At 50.5% G+C, this 22,239-nt stretch overlaps 2 protein-coding genes across 3 annotated transcripts; both read right to left on the bottom strand.

The window, feature by feature from the left end:
• Positions 1 to 3,481: 3,481 nt before the first annotated feature.
• spry1 (sprouty homolog 1, antagonist of FGF signaling (Drosophila)) lies at positions 3,482 to 6,905 on the bottom strand. 2 transcript variants are annotated; one of them, XM_037459674.2, is made up of 2 exons: positions 6,184 to 6,905; positions 3,482 to 4,889 (listed from the first exon to the last, which is right to left on the bottom strand). In XM_037459674.2, the coding sequence occupies exon 2, from the start codon at positions 4,832 to 4,834 to the stop codon at positions 3,791 to 3,793; it is 1,044 nt and encodes a 347-aa protein (XP_037315571.1). In that variant the 5' UTR covers positions 4,835 to 4,889; positions 6,184 to 6,905; the 3' UTR covers positions 3,482 to 3,790. The 2 variants fall into 2 exon arrangements, with proteins under 2 accessions (XP_037315571.1, XP_037315572.1); XM_037459675.2 differs by lacking the exon at positions 6,184 to 6,905 and adding an exon at positions 5,742 to 6,173.
• Positions 6,906 to 8,551: 1,646 nt separating this feature from the next.
• On the bottom strand, positions 8,552 to 19,749 carry LOC134116132 (ATPase family gene 2 protein homolog A-like). Its single transcript, XM_062560508.1, has 2 exons — positions 19,534 to 19,749; positions 8,552 to 8,882 (listed from the first exon to the last, which is right to left on the bottom strand). Exons 1-2 carry the CDS (start codon positions 19,732 to 19,734, stop codon positions 8,703 to 8,705), a joined length of 381 nt encoding a protein of 126 aa, XP_062416492.1. The 5' UTR covers positions 19,735 to 19,749; the 3' UTR covers positions 8,552 to 8,702.
• Positions 19,750 to 22,239: the final 2,490 nt, after the last annotated feature.

Raw genomic sequence — 22,239 nt, 5'->3', positions numbered from 1 at the left:
AAGATGGTGGCACTGCTGGAAGTGAACATGTTTCCCAGTTTCCAAACGGAACTTGTTTTTCCAGCTGCTCAACCGGCAGCAGGCGGGTTCATTAGTGTTTGTACGGGATTACATTCGCTCAGAACATCCCTCCGTGAGATCTGATCTGAGATCCGTCTCACGCACGAAACCGCGGTGGGAACCGCGGGCCCCAATCGCCTCTCTGGGATCTGCGAAATCCGTTGACCTTTTCCGTCGCCGTGCCAACGCGTCTTTGTAACATCATCTCTCGTATAGGTGACGAGATCGTATCTCCCAGTTGGGGGATTTTCACGTTTTAGGTTGAATCGAAGGATTACATGTTCCTCCGTGGATTGAGAACATTCTCCAAACCCTTTCAAAAGCTGTTATATAATCTCTGAAACTCAGGGTGGTCGAGGCAAACACGCGGCCGCCTTCCTTATTTACGGAGAGGTTTATATTTTTTGGGAAATGGTGAATTGCAGCCGTTACTTTATCAGGACCTCCACTCAAATGTTTTATGGCTATCTAATGTTTTTTCGCAATGGGATTTTAATCCTGCGGAGGACGAGTGTGGATGTTGGAGCCGCTTCTAAACACATCAGCTCTCACATGTTCCTCCAGCGCGCCGACCTCGTCCAAAAAAACGAATATCTGAGGAGATAACTTCCAACAACTTTTGGTCATTATGCCGAAGGTCCAAAAAAGCCGCCTTCCCCTCCAAAACCCACTAACCCCACATCTCCCCTGATTGCTAATTTCTATTTATATGCCATGAGGGGAAATAATGAAAGCCAGATGAGGAGGCGGAGGGAAGCTGAAGCAGTTCTTTTTGGTGATGAAGGCAGGGGAGGAGGAGGAGGAGGAGGAGGAGGAGGATGACTGTTTATGGAGCATCCTGCTCCATCGCGGTGCCCTGGCTCAGAAAAGGACTGCCCCGGTAGGACGTGTGGGCTGGAGGTTCCACACATGACTCACTTGGTAGTCACGCGTGTTTGCACTTGTACATCACTGCCCCCCCCCCCCCCCCCCCCCTCCTCCCTCCTCCCTCCTCCCTCCCCCCTTAAGTAAAAACCCCAAAGCAAGAGACCTGCCAAGCCTGACGACTCGAAATAGCGTTACGTGGGTGTGTGGAGCGCCTGAATTAACTCCGAAACAAGTGCAAGGCGAAGGAGGAGGGAGACGTTGTGACCATAACATTGAATTACTGACTCACATATGAAGCGGTAGTCCCCAAAAAAAAAAAAAAAAAAGAGTCAAGAGAAACTATTCGCAGGCTTTGAAATGTTATTCTAGCCAGAGATTTAGGAGACATTTCACAGACTTTAACGCAGCCAAGTTCTGGAAATGGTGTGAGTGGGATCTGTTTCCTTATTTGGCCTAGGGTTGGAAAATATCAAGTAAACACCGCCTTCCTGTTCACCACCTCCTGAATGCAGCTACGATCTCCTCCGCCCGCCTTCATGCGTGCAGGGGAGCTATAGTGCAACCTGAAGGGGGGGGGGGGGGGGGGAGGCCTCCTATTGTCTGCTGCCATCCAGGAGCCAGCAGCAAATGGGGCTCGAATTGCGGCTGTGAAAGGTAACAGGAAATTGACAAATCACTAATCCGCTCTTCACTATTCAGGGCAACAAAAGGTACATTCCACCCCCCCCCACCCCCCAAAAAAAGAGAAAGCACAGAAGGCCCGTTTTTTGGAGGGACGGTTCATTGGATGCAAGCGGCTGGCGGGACCGGTTCTAAGGCGGCACGCTGGAGGCTCTTAGTGAAAAGCAGCTAACGTGACAAAAGCAAAGCAGATAGTCCCTTTTGGGCCGGTGTTTACCTTTCAGCTTCTTCCCTGTGAAGCATCGAAAACTTGTTTACTCACCTAAACGGCCTCAGCTTTTCCTGCGAGGGGATTCGAAGCTCGCCTTAAACCAAGAGGGGGGGGGGGGGGGTCACTAGGATCCCCTCGGTCCTGTCGCCCCCGCCCCCCAGGAGCACCCGAGGGCGCCGCACGGACCCGATTCCAGACGCCGTTGCGTTGTTTCCCCCCCCCCCCCCCCCCCCCCCTCCCGTGTATTTTTTTGCTTCTTCTTTGTCCCCGAGAAATTCCTCAGTCACAGTTTGTGTTTCCCCAACTGTTGGCATTTCTGGCTGACCAACCAACTCTCAAAGTGATGATGTCATCCCCCCCGGGGGCCGGGAGGTGAAAAGGTGGGGGGGGGTTGTGTGCGAGTGTGTGTGCGTGTGCGGGGGTCGGCGGACTTCCCAAGTGATAAATTTACTGACAAAAAGAGGCGGCCTACAGGGGGCGGGGGGGGTTGGGGGGGGGGGGGGTGGACGTGGGCTGTGGATTCGCCCCTGTCGTTGCCTTTAGTGCAGGAACCAGGCCATAAAAGCCCAGCATTGATCGCCCCGGTTTATTATCTCAGAACAGGTGGCCCGGGCGGCTCGTAATGGTCGCCCTCGTTTCCCAAGACGTTTTGGGAACATCCCGATGGAGCTGAATTAAAGCCCACGCGGGGGAAATGCATTGCATAGTTCTGTGGTGGCATGTGTGTGTGTAGGAGGGTCGGGGGGGCGGGGGGGGGCTTAGCGGGAGAGAGCTACTTCCTGTGAGCATAACTCATGGAAACGTGCAGGCTCTGGTGATGCTAGTTTTTTTTCACCAGGGATTCCACACTCAGCATGAACATAGACAAAGACACACACTCACTTACACACACACACACACGCACACACACACACAAACAGAAAACAGTGATTAGCTGTTTGCCATTGAACCCAAACTCCTGAAACCTTAAAATGAGCCATCAGGAGATCTTTCATTCCTCGAGCGGGTCGCTGTCTTCTCAGCAGCTCAAACACAAAGACACCAGACAGGGCTGTTTTTTTCATTAATTAATATATTTTCTGCATTAAAGTTAACATAGTTTTCTTTTGTGCCACCCTTTTCATTTTTCATTAAGTATTTGATATTTTGTTATATTCAGACATGAGTAAATTTAAGACTGTCTCTTGCAATAAATATCATAAAATAATAGAGCTTCACATAATAAATATTTTTTACAACAAAAAAAAAAATGTTTTAACAGACATTTTTTTCTTTTAAAAAATAGCCAGAATTCCTCTTATGGATTTGGAGCATACAATTGACACAAAAATAAAGAAAAAAATAACAACAACAACAAACAAACATGTGACAATGCCACCGAATGTGTATGATGAGTTCAGATGGGTGGAAGGAGAGAAACAAAAAAAAAGAAGAAGAAAGAAATACTATGAGATGGATGTGCTTTTGTTAATGCAACATGAGCAGAGGAACCACGGTTTTAGTGTGGCAGCAACCAATAAATTCAAACATACCTGCTTGCTATGAATAACAGGTAACAGCTACATAATTGCCCTATAGTAGATCATCCTTCACAGATGGTGCGAGGCAGCTGCCCCTGGGCACACAGGACCAGAAGAAACTGCCTACCTAAAACGGAAGAGAAACTTTTTCATATACATAAAAAAAAAAAAAAAAAGACGAGGCCGGGGACAGACATGGAAACAGTTAAGGCAAACACTGGTCTGTAAAAACATGGTCCTGATCCAGAAGAAATAAAAATAATCGAGTGGTTTTCGTTACTCCTTTGCTTAGCTCCTTAGGTCCCCGCAGCGAGGGTGGGCGGCTGGTGGGAGGTGCTCAGAGTGTTTGCTAAACATTAACTTGTGACTTATCACTGTCATTGTCATCATAGGATCCACATCAAGAGTCTCCCACAAACACGCACGGGCCCGGAGGGGGGCGGGGGGGCGATCAGGAGGGTTTCTCCTGGCTCTGTTGGGCCCAGCTCTCCAGCTTGCAATAGACCGTGTTGGAGTTCTTGCAGCGGCAGCCGGGCCTGTTGACCCGGTCGTAGCAGCCCTGGCTGGCCTTCAGGCACCCTTTGACGGGCGGGTAGCACAGCAGGCAGGGGAAGAGTACCGACATTAATCCCATGCACAGGAAACGGGAGCAGCAGTGGGAGCGCGACAGCGAGCACGGCTGGTCGGCGCACGAGTCGCCCTCGTCGTCGTTGGAGCAGTGGTAGAAGATGCCCTTGACCAGGCACATGCACGTGCCGTGCTCCAGCGCGCTCTCGGCCGAGCACAGGCACTGGCCGTCGCACGCCAGGCACGACGGCAGGCTCCTGGGCGCCGTGCACTCGCCGCACTTGCACTTCCCGCAGCGCTCGCAGATGAACTGGTGGCCGGCGGGCCCCGCCCCTTTGCCGGGGCCGGAGAAGTCCGATTTGCCCTTGCCCTGGGGCTTGAGCGGAGCCTCCGGGGGAGGCTGCTGGCTCTGCGAGAGGGCCTTGGGCTTGGGCTGAGTCCGGACGGGCCGCTCCGCCCTGTGGTGGTGCTGCGAGCCGGCGCCGGGCCGGGAGGGGGGCGAGCGGGCCAGGAGCCCCTGTTCGGAGGAGGCGCTGCTGTTGCTCCCCGAGCTGGCGGCGCTTCCCGTGCTAGTGGAGCGGCTGAGGCCCGGGGCCCGGGACCCGCCGTGCTGCTGGCCCCCGCCCGCCCGGTGGCCTGGCGGCCGGCGCTCATAATTGTTGTTCACATTGACGAGGATGACCTCGTGAGTCCTCTCCTGCTTGTCGTGGGGCCTGGGGGCGATGCGGGGCAACGCGGGGGGCCTCCGCACCACCGAGGGCCCCTCGGTGTACTCGTTGTTGGAGCGGATGGCCTTGATTTGGTCCAGGGAGAGAATGGCGGCATGCTGGAGCTCCCGCTCGTAATCCGACCTCTGTCGGCTCTCTAGGGAAGGCTGCTGGATCACCACTAATGAACCGCCGGGGCCATGTTGACTTTGGAGCTCCATCTGGGGGGATCACCACTTCCGACATTCACCGTGGACTTGGCATGCATCGGAAAACCTGCCCGGGGGGAGGGAGGGAGGGAGGGGGAGAGACAAAGGAGAGGCAGGGAGGGAGGGGTGCATCGTCAGAAAGGAGCCAACACACACGGCGGTCGCTGGTGAACACACACGCACGGTGCTGATGGAAGAGGGGGACAAATTCAAAGCCAAGTAGCAGCCAGCACCAAGGCTGCTTCTAAACAACACCGGGACTATAAATGCAACGTTGTTTGACGTGGAATAAGCAGTATGGAGTTTTTTGAGGGCGTGTTAAACCAGAATGGTTGTTTTCATACCTGCCGAGGTGACAAGATGACACTTTTGATCCCGTTAAATGAGGGGAAAAAAAGTTGACTATTAACAAGACTTTTTGTAGCTTCCTCCGCAACATGCACACATCCAAACTTCAGTAGGAACTACAAATACTTCCCCTCCTAATTTACATTTGTATGACTAGTTAACATTTAAATGCGCCGCGGCGACGAAATAAGGACGCGATCCAAGGGAACTAAATGAGCTGCCTCACTTAGTATTCCATTACTACGCCAGGGGAATTCGGGGAGAAGGGGACAAAAGTAACGCAACAGAATAGAGAAGAAAACTGAGGTCAGATCAAGTTCCGACTGCATACGGAACGATCGGAGCACGCCTCGACTTCTTCAAGTGTATCCGAGGTCTTCTATTTTACCCCATGAACACGTTTCACAATATGGGGTTTGAGCCTCCGTTTAAAAGCAACGAAACCACCACGTCGGACCTCCCCGGGAAAAGTGATCGATTAAAAAAAATAAAAAAAATTCTATAAAATCTATTTGGCTCAACAAAAATAAAAACAATGAATTCCGAAGAGCGAGAAGTGCGCACAAATCACCTTGTTATTCCGCACAGGACGCGCTCACGGGATCCCACGAAGACGCACAGGAGCCGGAGATTAGGAGACATTAGAGGACGCGTCCGCGGAGACGGGGACAATTTATGAATGAAAACAAGCGCCGTGGGGGGAAGGGTGTTTGTTACGGCGGAGGCTCGGGAGGACGCGTCATTTAAACCCACAGCGGGAGGGTGGCGGGAGGGGAAGGGGGGGGGGGGGGGTTCAACAGAAATGTCCGTGTCAAACACACCAACATGTCACGCAAAGTAGTGGGATTGTGGCACCAGTGTAAAAACAAAATTAAAAAACACAACAACAAAAAATAAAAAACACAACGTGTGAATCGCTACAGCGGCGCTGCGTGCGCTCTTATCGGTTAATACGACATTTAAAAAAACAACAACATAAAAATCACACGTAAAACAGTGCGGGAGATACGTACCTATGCGCAACCATCCATAACGTCGAATCCATCAACCAAGCAGCTGCACAAACTCCATCCACCACGGAGAGGGGCAACGTCCAGACGGAGACTACGAGGTCTGGTGCATAACGTTCACTGCGCGTAAATCCAAGTAGGAGCGTATCCCTTTGGCGGCATTCCCTCGTCACTACTAGTGTTACTCTTCTCTCGTGGCTTCAGTTCAGCACGCAGGTTGAGCTGCGCGGGGGCTACGCGTGCAATTCGTCCCAAGATAAAGCAAAGTAAATCCACCGCGGAGGAACCCGGAGATCTGCTGCGCACTTGGGGGGGGGGCGATCTATAGGCGACCTACTTATGAGAGAAGTCCCGCAGGAATTGTGGTGAGAGGGGGAAAAAAATAATGGTTAAAATTAAATTAAATTTAAAAAAAAAACGTTGTCGGAGAAATGAAGTCAAACGCGAGCGAGCGCGTAGATCCAAGACGTCCTCCTCCTCCTTCTTCTTCTTCTTGTTCTTCTCCTCACTTGTTTGTCGCGGGGAGTCTGCGCTGGCGCAACAAAAAAAAAAAAACAACAAGCAAAGAAAAGCAGCAGACGCGTCGTTGCGCTCACTCCGGCTCCGCGGGCCCGTTCAGCTCTGAATGAATGGGGGACGCGCGGCTCGGTGTTGGCTCCGCAGGCCGACTCCCATTGGCCGTCGCGTCCACTGAAAAAGGATACATCGCATCCGCTCCTGATTCATTGGGCAGATGTGGAAGGCCGGCCGATGGGAGATGTGCGCGCGCTTTAAGGTGGAACGGCTTCTCCTCCTTTCCTTTCCTCCTCCCCCCCCGCCCCCCCTCTTTCCCTTCTTGTGGGTTGTGAGTACACGATGTGAATGAGGTTCATGTGACGGAGACGCCATTTATTTACGCGCTCGGTGGGCTTGAGACAAACAACATTAAAGTCAAATGAAAACACAGTTTTAATAACGTTTTACATTAGTTTATTAGCGTTTGTCTGCTCTGCTTCTTAAAAGGAACCCACGGATATATGTAATTATAAGCAGTAAACACACGTGACTACGAGCATTACATATAGCAACAGAGGTATTGTGTTGTGTGTTGTGGTATGTTCAACACAACTATAAAACTTTATAAACTATATAATAAAACAAAGAGCCTGTAGTTGTAATTTAAAAAGGCTTGAACTGCAGTGCATTTCCAAAATGTTGTTGTTGTTAATACGTTCTTAACATGTTTTTTGTATCCGGGGCCCTGAAGGCATCTCGACTTTAAGTTAATAACACGTGAAGCCCCGCAAAGCTGACTCAATTAAAAGACCCCCGCTGGTGCTCTGGAACCACACTGTCTGCAGTCAGGACCATTCAGTGGGTGGGGGGGATTGGGGTGGGGGGTTATCACCCGGATGTCTTTGGATGTTATGCATTGAAGTTTGCAATCAAATGCTTCACGATAACTCTGATAAGGATGTTTCCTCATCATTTGAAGAGATTCCCGGTGGTTGAGGGTTTAGCCCGGGACCACCTTAAGAAAAAAGCAGCCCTGCAGGGGAAAGACTCCCCCCCCCCCACCCCCCACCCTCTGTTCCTGACTGTCTGGTTTGATTGGTGTCGCGGATGCGCTACATCCGGATCCATGAGAAAAGGAAGTTCAATACAAAGTCAATTTATCCCTTTCAAATGGAAAAATCAATGGCTGAATGACCTCCAGTGGCTTCTCGGGTCAACAAATGCTTCAAAAAAAAAAAAGAAGAAAAAAAAAGGAAAACGAGAAAAGAAGCGAGGTGTAGTGATCGGCCCGTTGGTTTCTTTTGGAGGCGCCACGTTAAGGCGCAGCTCGTCGCTGATGGAGCGGATCCCGGTACACCGACAGATGGCCGCCCGGGTCCCCGCTCTCAGCCTCTTAGTGGTCGGAAGTGCGGACGGAAACCTCACGATTGCAGCAATTAGCTGATTTTCCACGGATGGATGTGATGGATACACCAGCCGTGGATGTTTTTTTGTTTTTTTCTTTCTTTCTGTGGAGCAACATTTCCCTCAAACTGGTTTAGGAGCACATTAGAGATCATTGAAGGAGGTCCACAGGGTTTCCAGATAAAGTCCACTATTTAATGCAGTAACCCATATAATATCATTTTCAGATTGGAGATTATTTAAGTAGTTCTATTGGAAACATTTTAAAGCATCAAGCCACATCAAAACAAATAACAAAAAGTGGAAATGTTAAATTCAGTGTGAAAGGAACAACTCATGACTAAAAGGCTCCTCTTTAACAGACTTTTGTGAGCCACTGGAAACATCGTGTTGCACCTAAAATGTAATTTTGTATTTCTTTTGTGACTTATCTTTCTGACGTTATTTCACTGTTAAAAACAAGGCAAACAACTGAAAATATACATAATGCGTTTAATACATCATCAATATCTCACACATTTCTTAAAAAAGAGAAACTGGGGAACAATATTTGAGCTAATAAAGGAGGTCTACCAGGTACAAAAACACACACTTTTGGGAAAACAGAATCCTTTCTTCTGGAGTCAGAAGGCGCTGAGGCCGCTGCGGCGCTGCTGGTAGCTGACGTACGACTGGATGAGCGAGTCGGGGATGCGGGGCTTCACCGCCATCAGGGCGCTCTCAAAGTGTTCGGCCTCCACGCGCTGCGCTGTGATGTCCTGCTGCAGGGCGAGGAGGGCGGCCTCTCTGCATACTGCCGTTATCTGGGACGGGAAACAGACACGCAGACACCCAGCTGTCAGGAGCGCTGCGTCCACACAAACTACTCCCCCCCCCCCCCCCCCACAAAAAAAAATCCCAACTGTACAGAAAAGAAGCAGGTTTCAGTTCCCCTCCTTCTGAAAAGCTTCAGACTGCTAAAACCGAGCACAATTGTATCGCTTTCCCTCACAAGACACAAAGCTGAACTCTTATCCACTTTGGAAAAGAGCCATTGGAAACGTAGTGTTTGGCCCCCGGGGACAAACATTTATCTACTGACTGCATGACGTGTGTTTTGTAGCCAAAAGAAGCCTAAGTTGTTGGAACATGAATGGCCTTACAAACAAACCAGGGAGCCTTAGGAAAATATGAATATTAATCACTGCTCTGTTTAAAAATACTGCCTCCGACATTTCTTTGCAATATAACAAGACACTGTAGGTAAGAACAGAGTCACATGACGGGATTATTTAAAAGTTGTCCGTTTAGTCAACAGTGACGTCTGGGAGAGACTCTGCACGCGGCGCCGGAACCGCCTCGCCTCCCTCCTCCCTCCTCCCTCCTCTCGAGGCACCGCTCCGTCAGGAAGCTATTCTCCTCGTACGAGTGCTGATAGGGAGGGGAGGTCAGGGGGCCTGGCGGTCACGTGACGGCGGGAGCGTGGGCGTTGGGGGGGGGGGGGGGGGGGGGCGGAGGTGCTCTAGGACCAAAAGCCCATTGAGAGCACATTGGGATGCCACCATTCCAGCACATGCACTGACCTTAATTGTGTTGTAATCAAATCCGTTTAATATTGACAGTTAGGCGCTCTGTTTCCATTTGTTTTCAATCAGATATTCATATTTAATGAACATCATTAAACCGCATTTAATGCCATTGACATTAAATGTCAAACACTTCCTTCTCCATGAGGAATCAGGCACTCTCGTCTAAAGTCTGTCTTTGTTGTTTTGCGATTTTTCTTAATTTTGTTCAAACAAGCCAACAAATTAAATGGCGAATTTAGCCAGCGCGCTCCATAGACGTGAAGCTGCCACCCGACCCCCTCATTCCGGCCTCCTCCCAGTCCTGCCACGCGGGATGAAAACCAATGAACCAAAAAGCTCCCTTTTAACACTCGTTAGCAGGACGCGCGCCTTTGGCGCCACCCGTGGGACACGAAACCGCAAAATAAATCTCCCGTACTCGGACTAAGAAACCCCCTCCCCCAGTGAGTGGAGTGTGGGTTTGTTATAGTAACGACAGCTTAATTAAAACCTTCATTCACCGAGGACATCAATAATAACGTAGAGATGGAAACAGATCCTCTCAAACATCCTTCATTTCAAATACCCAATATTAAAGTTGAGATTTTACGTGTCCACATTTTAACGAATGGAAAACCAGGACGTGACGTTTTGTTAACAACTTGGAGAGTAAAAATAAGGAGAGATAACTGTGTAAATGTGCTGTAACCCAGCTAACAGGCACAGCTCAGGACAGGTGCTTCGCAGATGTCAGGATGTGAGGCCTGACCCCCCCCCCCCCCCACCACCCTCCCCCTTCTTCAGTTTCAAGCCAACGAGCAACATGATTTAGGCAGGCTGAACACACGGGGCCGGGGTCATTTTGTACGAGGGCCTCCCATCATTCAATTCATTTAGGCCTGTCAGTAATAATGATGCAAAACAATGATACCATGCATCCCCCCCCCCCCCCCCCCCTCATTTACAAACGATGGGCGAGCGAGGAGTTGGCGGAGGGGGGAGCCGGAGAGATGCCACATGTTGAACAATGTGATTTTGTGTTTGTTTCCAAGCGACGCCCATAAACAGGACGAGAAAAAACGCTGCAACACAATCACAAGTGTAATTTCACTCAGACTCAAGGGACGCGTCTCAAATCTCATGATTCAATGGCTAATAATTATTTGGTTGTTTACTTCCAAAATCCTGTCTCTATGTCTATGTCTCTGCGCACACTCACACACACACACACACACACACACACACACACACACAGGCACACGGGCACGCACAGGCCCCGATATGCAACAAGCCCGTGTACATAAACATAAATAAAAATGAATAAAAATAAAGCCAGAAAAGCAAACGGGGCAAGCGAAAAAGAGCCAGTTTCACTTCCAGAGTCACCTTGTTACCCCTAAAGATGCCCCCCGCACTCCTGAGAGGGGAAAAAAGGGAAGGAGAGTACTGCCACTGCACAGAAATGACATGTTTGTGTGGGGGGGTGGGGGTCGTTGGCCAAAGCGCTGACTTGTGCCAGGCCAAATAAACGATAGATCTCGCTCTCTTTAAAAAAAAAAAAACATTAGCAATGCCGTCTTTATTTTTCATTTCCTTCATAAATAATGTCAGCGATCACTTAGAGAGATGCAGCGGGCGCAGCTGATGCATATCGGCGGTCGCTCTCTGGTGATGCGGGCGAGCGCAGAGCTCCTGAAGGTGGCACGCAGCCAACACACACACACACACACACACACACGAAAGAAAAAAGCAATCATCAGGAGCCCCTCAGTTTGGAACATGCTGACTCAAGGTGACCCGGGCGAGGGCCCGATAGCGGGTCCGAGCTGCTTGAAGGAGAAGTGTGTGTGCAGTTCCAGCGCAGCCGGATGTTCACAGACTCATTTGATTGGCCGCGTTTAATCAGCAGATGTTTCGCCGGCGGTACAAACAAACTGTGGCGTCCGGAGAGGAAGAGGGACAGTGACACAGCGTCAAACATTAGCATCAGCGGCGTTGCTGTTGTCTCTCTTATAGAATTCTGGGATTTTAATTGAGTTTTTTCGTCCAGAGGCTTGAAGCTGGAGGCTTGAAGCTCCTTCCTACCCCGCCAGCGGAAACCCTCGTGCCAGTCATTTCCCCTTAATAAAATGTCCGCAGATCCTCGTGAGCCGCAGAGCTTCTAAAAGTGGGTCGCTGGAAAAGTGATAGACTCTCGATTGGAGCGCCCACCACATCCTTGTTTCCACATATTACTCTAATGACAGGTTTCCCCTAGTGGTTTGAAAACCAGACCTCACGTCTACGATATGAATCGTCACTACATGGTGTCGTATGTCATATTTACATTACATTAAATGATATGCATCTATCCACCCATCACCATGCACAAGAATGTTAACTTAAGTCTTCAGAATGTCAGCCAATATATAAATGCAGTGGAAAGAGGGTCGGAGTCATTCAGCTCATTTCATACAGCTGCTCTGCTTTTGATCTTCAACTGGAACAAAGGTCCGTCTCCAAAGGTCTGTCTCCGAAAGTCCGTCTCCAAAAGTCCGTCTCCAAAAGTCCGTCTCCAAAAGTCTGTCTCCAAAAGTCTGTCTCCAAAAGTTCGTCTCCGAAAGTCCGTCTCCAAAGGTCCGTCTCCGAAAGTCCGTCTTCAATGGTCCGTCTCCGATGGTACACTTTCAAAGGTCTATCTCTAAAAGTCTGTCTTATGGTGCGTTTCCACCGAGCGGTACGGTACGGGTCGGGTCGGTACCCTTTTATTTGTGTCTCCACTGAGAAAAGTACCAAAGATCCACACTCTACCGTACCACTTTTTGGGTACCCTTCCGTTGGGGTACCTGGCACAGTTGTTTGGTACTAAATGGTGGAGCTAGACTCACTGCAGAACGTTGATTGGTTGAAAGAGTGTCGTCATTTGCGCGTGCCGCAAGGGGAAAGACAACACACGAAGGAACACCGTCGCAACACCGTCGCCGCGCAGCATTTACTTTAACAGCCACATATCGAAACGCAAGAACAGGATCGGCTGTATGTCTCCATTGTTGTTTGCGGTTAGCTTTCAGTTATCGCGCGATCGAATGACGTCAATCTACTTTCCGTCCAATAGCACGCCTATCAAGTGACGTTACCACTACTTTCTGGAATACACCACGCCTATCAAGTAAGGGTACTGTTGGCGGTGGAAACGCTCGCCAAATCATGGTTAACAGACCCGACCCGTACCGACCCGACCCGTACCGTACTGCTCGGTGGAAACGCGCCATAAAGGTCCGTCTCCCATAGTCTGTCTTCAATGTCTCCAAAAGGGAGAGGGAGTGAGATCCCGTGTAGAACTCTCCAGAACACTTTGACGGAGGAGAAGGAGAAGATGGAGGATTGTGTGAAATCACAGCAGCTTTGTTCAGTTTTGCTGAATACAATGAAGTCAAAGCCTTTGAAATCAATGTTAAGAGCTTTGTGGCAGATCTTTTTTGTTTTAGTGTATTAAAGATTTAGCTTCAATGGTGCATACTAACAAATGGCTTTTTTAACAGTTAATAAATACTGTCTCATCGCTTTATGTAGTGTTCATAACCCATTAAAAGGAACCTTTTGGTTGTTTTGCTTCCTTGACAACTTCCTAACTTTCACAAGTGGAAACTTGATAGATTACTGACTCCTTATTTTGCCAATAGCCTCTCAAGCATATTAGAGAGCAAGAAACCAATGACTAACGACTCCATGAATACTTATTTAATGAATCAGTATTTATTAACAGCACAGTTGAGTCTACTGTCTACAATAAGCCATCAATGTACTATTATTCTCAGTGAATAATTGATACGGGTTAATGGTCTAGCTTCCTACTAAGTAGGTTTCTCAGAATAAAGACGTGATTAGAAATGACCTTATTACATTTCGTGGTTCCTTTCGCTGGGTCGGACACAACGGCACCCTTTGTGCGCCGCTGGTCAGCCGCAACTGCGTCAGCACGCAACTACACCTCATCACGCGCACAGTGGGACGCACATCCGTACGCGGAGCGACACGCCGCAGCGCGCAACGTGTCTTTCAGTGGACGTCTTATGAAGGGGAACGTGCACACGGACGTGCACACTGGACTGAAACCCCCCCCCCACAAAAGCAGATGGGGACCCTCCAAAGATCTCTACACACACACACACAGTAGAATTATATGTAAAGGTATATACTCCCCCGGAGAAGGCGAGAAGTGGCGCGTGCCGTCGGACAACCTGTTCGGCATGATGAAAATAAAACCCTCCTCCAGGGGGGGAGCAGAGAGGGGGGGGGGGGGGGAAACCACCGCTTGGCAGCGACGTTCCGGGGGTCAAATCCGTCTGGTGTTGCTTTTCGCTTCCTACTTCCACAAAGGCGCCTCAGTGAGCGCATCGGGCGGCCTTAATGAAGGGCTTGTTAGCCGGGCTGATCCACTGGACCCAGAGTGTGTGTTTACTATCAATCCGCCCTTGTGTCTACAGCCGGCTACATCCAGTACCCCCTCCCCTTCCCCCCCCTCCCCCCGCACACACAAACGGGCACATTTACAGGAGCGGGTCCAACCCCCCTCCCTCCAAGAAAACCTCTCCTCCATCGCTTCACGGGTCCTGCACACATGCTCTAAAGTTTCAGCCCCATGTTGCACTTGATGGGCACAATGCAGTGAACATTTGCACGTGTGTGTGTGTGTGCGCACGGTCACGTAGCGCGGGCTCACACAAGCAAAACACACACCAAAGCAGTCACATGCACGGTACAAAGTCGGCATGGAAGAAGTGTGACAGCTTTCAGCGGGAAGCACTTTGCAAACAATCCTCCTGGCTGGATGTGCACCCGTTTGACCTCCAGACGTCACAACGAGAAGCTCCTCCAGAGCAAAAAACGAGCTGATTCAATCAAAGGGACATTTAACGGCATTGGTGGGTAATGATGTGCAAACGCCCCCCCTCCAAAAAACAAAACAATAAATCAGTTCAGTTGTGCAGACGTGTCGCAGGTGATAGTGTCTCCAAGTGGTGCTCTTATATGCAATTAGTACAAATAGTAACCCCCTTACATGGCCCCCACCACAGTATCACCCCCGTTACCCCTTTACTGGGAAAAGACTTTCAGAGAGGAAACGATGCGTCGAGGGAGCAGAGCCCGAACTCTCATCCGGAAAGAAGGCGCTGCTCCCTCCGGAGACCCAAAGAGGACGTGTCTGCAGGGACAGGCCTCTGCCCCGAGAAGCAAGGCCTGACCACAGGCTCCATGTGAAACCTATCGAAGGTCACAAGGAGGGAGAGTCACGTGGGGGGGGAACGGAAACATGGTACATGCCCATAAATAGCAGAGACGACCGCGTGTGTATGTGCTGTGAGCGGTGCACGTGCTGGTGCACTCAGCGAGGAATTTAGATTCGGTATAAACTGTGATGATGAAAGTGTGACGCTGTGGCTCTTTTTTTCCGCACTGTGTGTCACAAATGAGACAAGACGAAGCGGAGAACACACACACACACACACACAAGATATAACAGCAATACTATCCAAATTCTTACTGTATATTTCCCTTCCGTGTCCAGATTGAATAAAATAGCATCAGACTGAAGATGGCGGATGTTCGATGATGATAAAATAAAATAAAAATGTCAGAACGCTCCTCTGGGAAACTACACAGGAGGTTTCCACTGGGTGTTTTGGAAAGACCCATGTGGGACAGCACCTGTGTTGAGGCTACACGGTAAGTGTCTGTGTGTGTGTGTGTGTGTGTGTGTGTGTGTGTGTGTGTGTGTGTGTGTGTGTAGCTGGGCCTCTAGCTTTAAAGGTATATTTGTCCTCCCCCCTAAATCAGGCGAATGAAAGCTCAACATTCTCCCTGGACTTGGGGAGGCAGGGATGGCGTATTTACCAAACACACCCACGCTGAAGTGACCTGGAGACTCAGCTGTGTGTGTGTGTGTGTGTGTGTGTGGTAATGTCAGGCTAGGTAAAACTCCACCTGTGTGATGTGCTCCACTGAAATTTCCCTTTTCCTGTTTTTCTCCATCTCTCATGCCCACTGAGATACAGAGAAGCTGAACACACACGGTGAATGTTCTCGTGTCAATTCAACCGATGGACTTTAACTCAAGCTAAAGTACGAACACAAATAAAGGAAAATGTGCTTCATGTTTTATTATCAATTCCACTTCTTGTAAATACAAAAATTGTATTAATAGTTTATTTTAAAGTTATAATTATATATTCCATTCCAGAGAGCTGAAACACTGCAACATTCAGCCTTTCAATTTGCATATCTTTGTTATTTATTACAGTACATCAGTAATCCTTAAATGATTATGCAGGGGGGGGGGGGGGGGGGGGCGGGGGGCATTAAGCGCCGCAGAGATCTGCCCGATTTGTTCGTCCGGTATCGGGACAGACCGGCTGCCGCCAGAGGCAAAAGAACAAAAAGAGTTAAGAAAAGAAGTGCGGCAGTGAGTTTGAATGGCCGTCAGCCAAGCGTCTCAGACACCTGGGCCCCGGACCAAAGAGCCCCCCCCCCCCGCATGTTGGAGGGAAAGGACCCACCACCGCGGAGGTCGTGTTCCGTCAAAGGAACACAAAGATATTCTGATACGGCTAAATGCTGCAGCTTGAGGTTTTTATTCAGAAGGCCTCAACTCCCCCCCCCCCCCCTTGTGGGAGATGGAAGTCTCAGCACTTCAGGGGGGGGTTCTTGGTGCCTGTCAGTCGTACGTCAACTCTACGTGCACGGCGTCCACACTTCCGACTTCCGGCTCTGATCCAACCGGGTTCAAGTGGGTGGGGGGGGGGGCGAAGGGTGTCAACAAATTGTCAACATCTACTAAGTGCTCATTGCCGTGGTGTTTTTGCACACCCCCCCTCCCGGAGGTCACCTGTCCATCACGCAGCACAAGGAGGTCCGTTGGTGAAGCTCAACTTTCTTTTCTGCTAGTCCCGCCCCTCGCGTGACTCAGGTTCCACTTCCTGTTTGACGCGTGTTCCACTTCCTGCTTGTTCCACACAAAGCGGAGACACAGGTGTGTGTGAATATTACTGAGCGCGCAGAGAAGAAAACATCGCAGTCAGGTTTCTGACTGCATTGATTCAGTCTTTTTCCTTTAATCACTTTTTATCACATGTTGATTTAATTCCTACATTCTGTAATATTTAGCTTGTATTGGGCTTGGAGCCGTAACGATCTCCTGAGAGGGGGAGCATTGCCAAAGGCTTTGAAAAGCTCCTCCTTTAAGGGATCAAGCTAAAGCCCCCATTGGGATGGAATATGTGTGCAGCCAAAGAACATTTAAAGTAGGAGAAGGAAATTTGATTCGGACATAATGTGCAATCAAGTCTGGTCAGAAAATAGTGAATGTACATTAAATAAAAGGCTTAAGTCGACTAAAATGTATTCTCAATGTGGTATTTTCTCTGAATTTGAAAGAAATCAAAATCCTTATCACAACTGTAGCGACGATCTTTGGTCTGAAATGTAAAGGAGATTGTTTTGAAAAGCTTTATACAAACTTAGGCGAGCTTCTGCTCTGCAGCCGACCGAGCATGTGACTATGAATACCCCAGGTCTCCTCCTGTCAGGGCTTGATCATAAAAGAAAAAAACTTAAGTGCAGCAGCATCACACCTCCCTTCAGGAGCAGGTTAAGCCCTTCCTCCTCCTCTTCCTCCTCCTCCTCTTTGAAACAACACTGCAATTACAGAATCCAATGTTGCTTCTGTTCAGGAAAGTGATGGAGGACGAGGCTGTCAGCAATATTCTGAGCTCAGTGTGAGTTTAAGAGGTAAGGTGTGTGTGTGTGTGTGTGTGTGTGTGCGTGTGGGTGCGTGCGTGCGTTGGGAAACCAGGTGTCACTCCGGGCAGGTAGGAAGACAGGTGATTTTTAACAAGCTTCTAGCTCTGAGCTGACAACAAATGTGTCCTCAAGCATGACCCCCCCCCCCAACCCCCTCCTCCCAAACAAGTCTGAAATGCCAGGAATGTAATTAAAGTCAAAGCTTCGGGTGGTCACACTGCCAGAGACTGTGGGCCGAAAGGTGCGTTTCTTCCGAAACGAAAATAAATAAAAGATAATACGCTTTTCTTACTACTGAGCAACAGAAAAAAGTGTCTTTTGGTTGAAAGAAGATTCATGTCAACATAGTCACGTGACTCTCGGGGGGCGGGGGGTCTGAACCCCAAACCGAATCGCTGCTGAAGCGATGATCTGGTCCCACAACTGCAACGCCTCGGGGCGACGGTGTGCACCGTGTGGAGAACGGAGCAGGACCCTGCTCTGCGGCCTCCAGTTTCGACGAGCATCTTGCCGTTGATTTACGAGCCCCCCCCCCCCACCTCATCCAGCCTGAGGCCGATGCTCGTCGGCTGCGGCTCACCCAGCCGGCTTCTGCATTAGCACGTAGCCAGCCAAGTCAAATACAACAGCTCGGCGGCGCGCTGCCCCCCCCCCCCCCCCCGGAGATGAAAGCTGCAGCCGCCCGCCTGCGTCAAACACCTTTCTGTCAGTTATATTCTCTTCTTCGTCAAAGGTGTGTCGTCATTGTGCTTTTAGATGCATTACTCATAGTTTTGTCCATGGGGTGAAAATCCAAATGAAAAGTCAACAGGTTTTATTGTTACTGTTATTATGATCACTGTAATGAGGCATTAATATGTTTCAGTATAACAGTGTCAATACAGACGTTGTGTTTATCTTTGGTACTGTGTTGCTTTGTTATCTGCATCCTGGTTTACCCCCCCCCAGAAGGCAAGTGGCTCCGCAGACCAGAGGGTTCACCAGGGAGCCCGACGTCAAACACGACACCCGATAGCTGGGGGATCGGTTCCCCGCTGCATACCTCCTCCAGGTGTACGCCTGCTCCGCACGGCCTTCGGGGGGGGGGCGGGTGTGTGTGTGTGTATGTGTGTGGGGTGGGGGGGGGGAGCGAGAGAGTGCGTGCGCTTTCAGGATACGAGGAGGCCCGATAAGATAACCTCACACCGGGATCAGAGAGTCAAGAGAGAAGACGGAAACACCTCAACACCTCGCTGTCCTGATCAGACTTGATCTGAGAACTGATAAGCGGCTCTATGAGCCCGCTGAGGGGAAAGGTTAGGAAGGCGGGGTTGGGAAGGGGGGGTCAGGAAGGCGGGGTTGAGAAGGCGGAGTCAGGAAGGGGTTCAAGGGACACTTGAAGTGTTTTCAGAATCAGGTTCTCTCACAGAGGAACGCTCCAAAGAACATGATTAATTAGAGATACAAAGTTGAATTCTGAAAGAATTCTCTTTGGGTCTATTGTTTTGAAATTGAATTTCGGTATGTGCTGGGGTTCAGTTGGAGTTCACCTGGGTGTGTTTTGGGGAACGGGTCAAAAACGAACTAAATAGAACCCTGAATAACCCAAAGTAGGAGGACACCAACCCACTCGGCCCTCTGCACTCATCTCAGTCACGTGAATGAAAGAGGTCATCAGGGAGTAACAGGACCAGCGTGACATTTCTACCACGCCTTCAAGTCTAAACACACATCGTATGGGAACATATTTATTCAGCCTTGTGTCGGTGTGTGTGTGTGTGTGTGTGTGAAACAAAGAGCCACGATGAAGGTCAAAGACAAAAACACGACCTCTCAAAAGCTGCAGTAGATAAAACACACAATTTACCACCATTAAAGTGGCAAAATTAGGCCAAACGGGGGCCTTTTCTCGCCAGTTTTGTACCGGTCTGTCCACCATCGCGCGGCAGATGAACGGCGCGCGCACACAGAGGAGCGTTTGTGCGACTGGCTGCCGGTGTGCTGGGAGATCACGAGGGCGCAACGTGACACAGAACAGACACACACCAACACGTCCTGGGAAAGCTCATGAACATCATCATAAAACTGCAAACATTCAAACAGAGGTGGACGGATCGTTTCAAAATCAACCAAAGGAACCGCGGCTCACCTCCGCGCCGGAATACTTGTCCGTGCGGGTCACCAGCTCGTCCACGGACACGTCCTCGGCCACGGGCGTGTTGCGGAACTGGAGGGAAAATATCTGGCGTCGGGTCGGAGCGTCGGGCAGAGGCACGTAGACGATGCGGTCGAGGCGACCCGGACGCATCAGAGCCTGTGAGACGGGGAGCAGAAAGAAGAAGCCAGCCATCACATTTCAAATCAATAGGGAGCCTCGAGTGGGAGTGTCCCCCCCCAGCGCGGAGACGACGTCGACGTTGCCTGACAGTCCCTCCACTTCCTACCGATCGCTTCTCCGTGACCCTTCGAGTACCCGAAGCCGCCGCCGTCCTGCTTGTCAGACGTCATTAAGTGGCCGGCGCCTCTTCTCACACGCGGACCGACACGACGGCTCTGCGTTCCCCCCCCCCCCCCCACCGGGGGTCCCATTTGCTTTGGCCAGCGGCTCCGAAGTGCACTCGACTCCCCGTGAACTTGGCATTTCATTCCAGCGTTGGAACGGGGGGGGAATCAACAGTGAGACAAACGTCGACTGGAACTGACAGTTTTTTATTGTTGCTCTCCCCCTCCTCCCCCCCCCCCGTCAAAGACTCGGCGAGGCCTCGTTGTAAAGGCCGCGGAGCCCCCCCCCTGGCTTCGTGCCAGACAGGCCGCAGCGGGGCTGAAGCCCGGCAGAGACACACACGCAGACGCAGGAGGTCACGTCAGGAGCGATCAGCGGAGGCCGGAGGGGCCGCGGCGGCAGCCTTTGAACTCGGGTTTACACGGACGTCACACTGTTACTGCCGTGTCTCTGCAAAGGCCCGACAGCCCCCCCCCCCCCCCACCTCTTTATTGTCTGTGAACATTTGTGGTAAACAAATGACGATGAGGAAGTTGCCCGCCGATTTGCTGCTTTTCCCTATTCTTGAAAAGAAAAGGTTTTGGGGTTTCTGACTGTTATTCAGAGTTGAACTGAACACATTGAGTTTGATAAGTAGAGCGACAGATGAAACAATTATTCCAAAAGAATGAAATATTTTCTTTCCAATGCAAGTTTATGAATACACTTTGAACCTCGAAAAAAATGGGAGTTTGAACATCCATGTGGTGGAAAATCCAGCTCAACAGTAAAGACGAACGTGAGTCGCTGCCCTAAACGGAAGGTGCAACAGCAGAAACCATCAAACGCTCGTTGCATGCTGCATTTGAAATGCATCCTCCTTGCAAACCGGAGTAAGAGTTTGGTTTTACGTTCATAAATATTTCCCCCGTTTCCCTGCGTTTTATCGGTTGCTTTTCTTTTCTCTGTGCATGTGTGTGGAACACGAGAGGACGGGAACTGGAGACAGACATTAGTAGCACTACCCTCAGGTAACCACAACAGAGCCACGGCTGACAAAGGAGCAATGGTTCATGAGAGGAGACGTTTTCAGAACACGACGAGATGCGTCCAGCAAACCACCCAGAAAACACGTGGTGGAGACTGAGTTTTGTGGCCCACGTGGTGAGCCGGTTCTGTGGCTTTGTGCGCGGGGAGGCGAGACGGGTGCATCGCAGCTCGTCTTTTGTCACATCAGGTCGAGCCAGTCGCGGCAGGGCGTATTTTGCACCGTGCGTGGAGAACGTGCCAGGAACACTTCCTGAGCCGCTCGCCCTGGAAGAATCTGGTGGCCCCGCGCCAACGTGAACCCGCTGACCCATCGGCCCAAAGCAAGTGAGTGCAGCGTGCGCACAAGTGCACAATTATGTTCTTCCGCTTCCTACATTGGGAACCCGCGTGTCTCAGAGCACAGACGGAGAAGTGCCTTCCAGGCGATTCAGGGGGTGGGGGGGGGGTTTCAAGGTGCTCCACGATAAAGGCAGAGACCCGACCCTCAGCTTTGAGACTGCTAAACTCATCTGACTGCTCTTCTGACTTCTTCTTCTTCTTCTTTTTTTTCTCCTTCGCTTTCCTCTCAGCGAGAGCAGGGGGCCCATCCATCACTTAAAAAGATACACTTCCTGTTCTCCGGGGGGTAGGAGGGAGGAAGAGAAAAGGCATGGTTCCACCTGAAGTCTCGTAGCTCGACTGGCAGAGGGCAAGAGACGAAGGGGGAGTGGGAGGGGGGGGGGGGGACTGAGGCCGCATCAACGGAAATGCAGACGCAGAGGATTCTGTCAGTCTGCGTGACGGATCGCATCCACCTTGTTGCACCACTGACATGATGAGCGTCATTACACATGAGCCATTAGTAATTGGAAATGCCTCTGGGTAAGAAATACCACCATGCGTATGCGCCACTAAACCCGGGAGATTGTTGCGTGCTGTGAGCACCCTGCGAAGCAGAAAGAGCCGATGGGAAAGTTGTGAAAAACAGAAAAACAAGCGGCCACTGCCAACAACGAGCGTACACCCCCCCCAATGACAGACGGCTTCCTATCTGCGGAACCTCCCCCCCCGGCCAGCAAGGAATGCCGGGGAGCGTCTCCTGGGAGCGTCGCTGCTGAGCACAACTCTTTGGCCCACTTTGAGTGTGAACTCCATCTCATTCTCGGGCCTTGTTGCTCAGAACGAAAAGGAAAACACTGGGTTCTGTGACACAACACGATGACTCATTTCTTCGCGAGTGAGAGAGTGAGAGGCTCGCCTCGGGGAGACGCGAGTTGACTTTGTTCCCCTGCCTGAAGGCATCTGCTGTATGTGGTTTCCCCGAACCTGTCGGCCCGCAATCCT

The sequence above is a fragment of the Pungitius pungitius genome, chromosome 2 (assembly GCF_949316345.1).
Source record: "Pungitius pungitius chromosome 2, fPunPun2.1, whole genome shotgun sequence".
NCBI lineage: Eukaryota > Metazoa > Chordata > Actinopteri > Perciformes > Gasterosteidae > Pungitius > Pungitius pungitius.
This window is presented reverse-complemented; position numbering and strand designations above follow the sequence as displayed.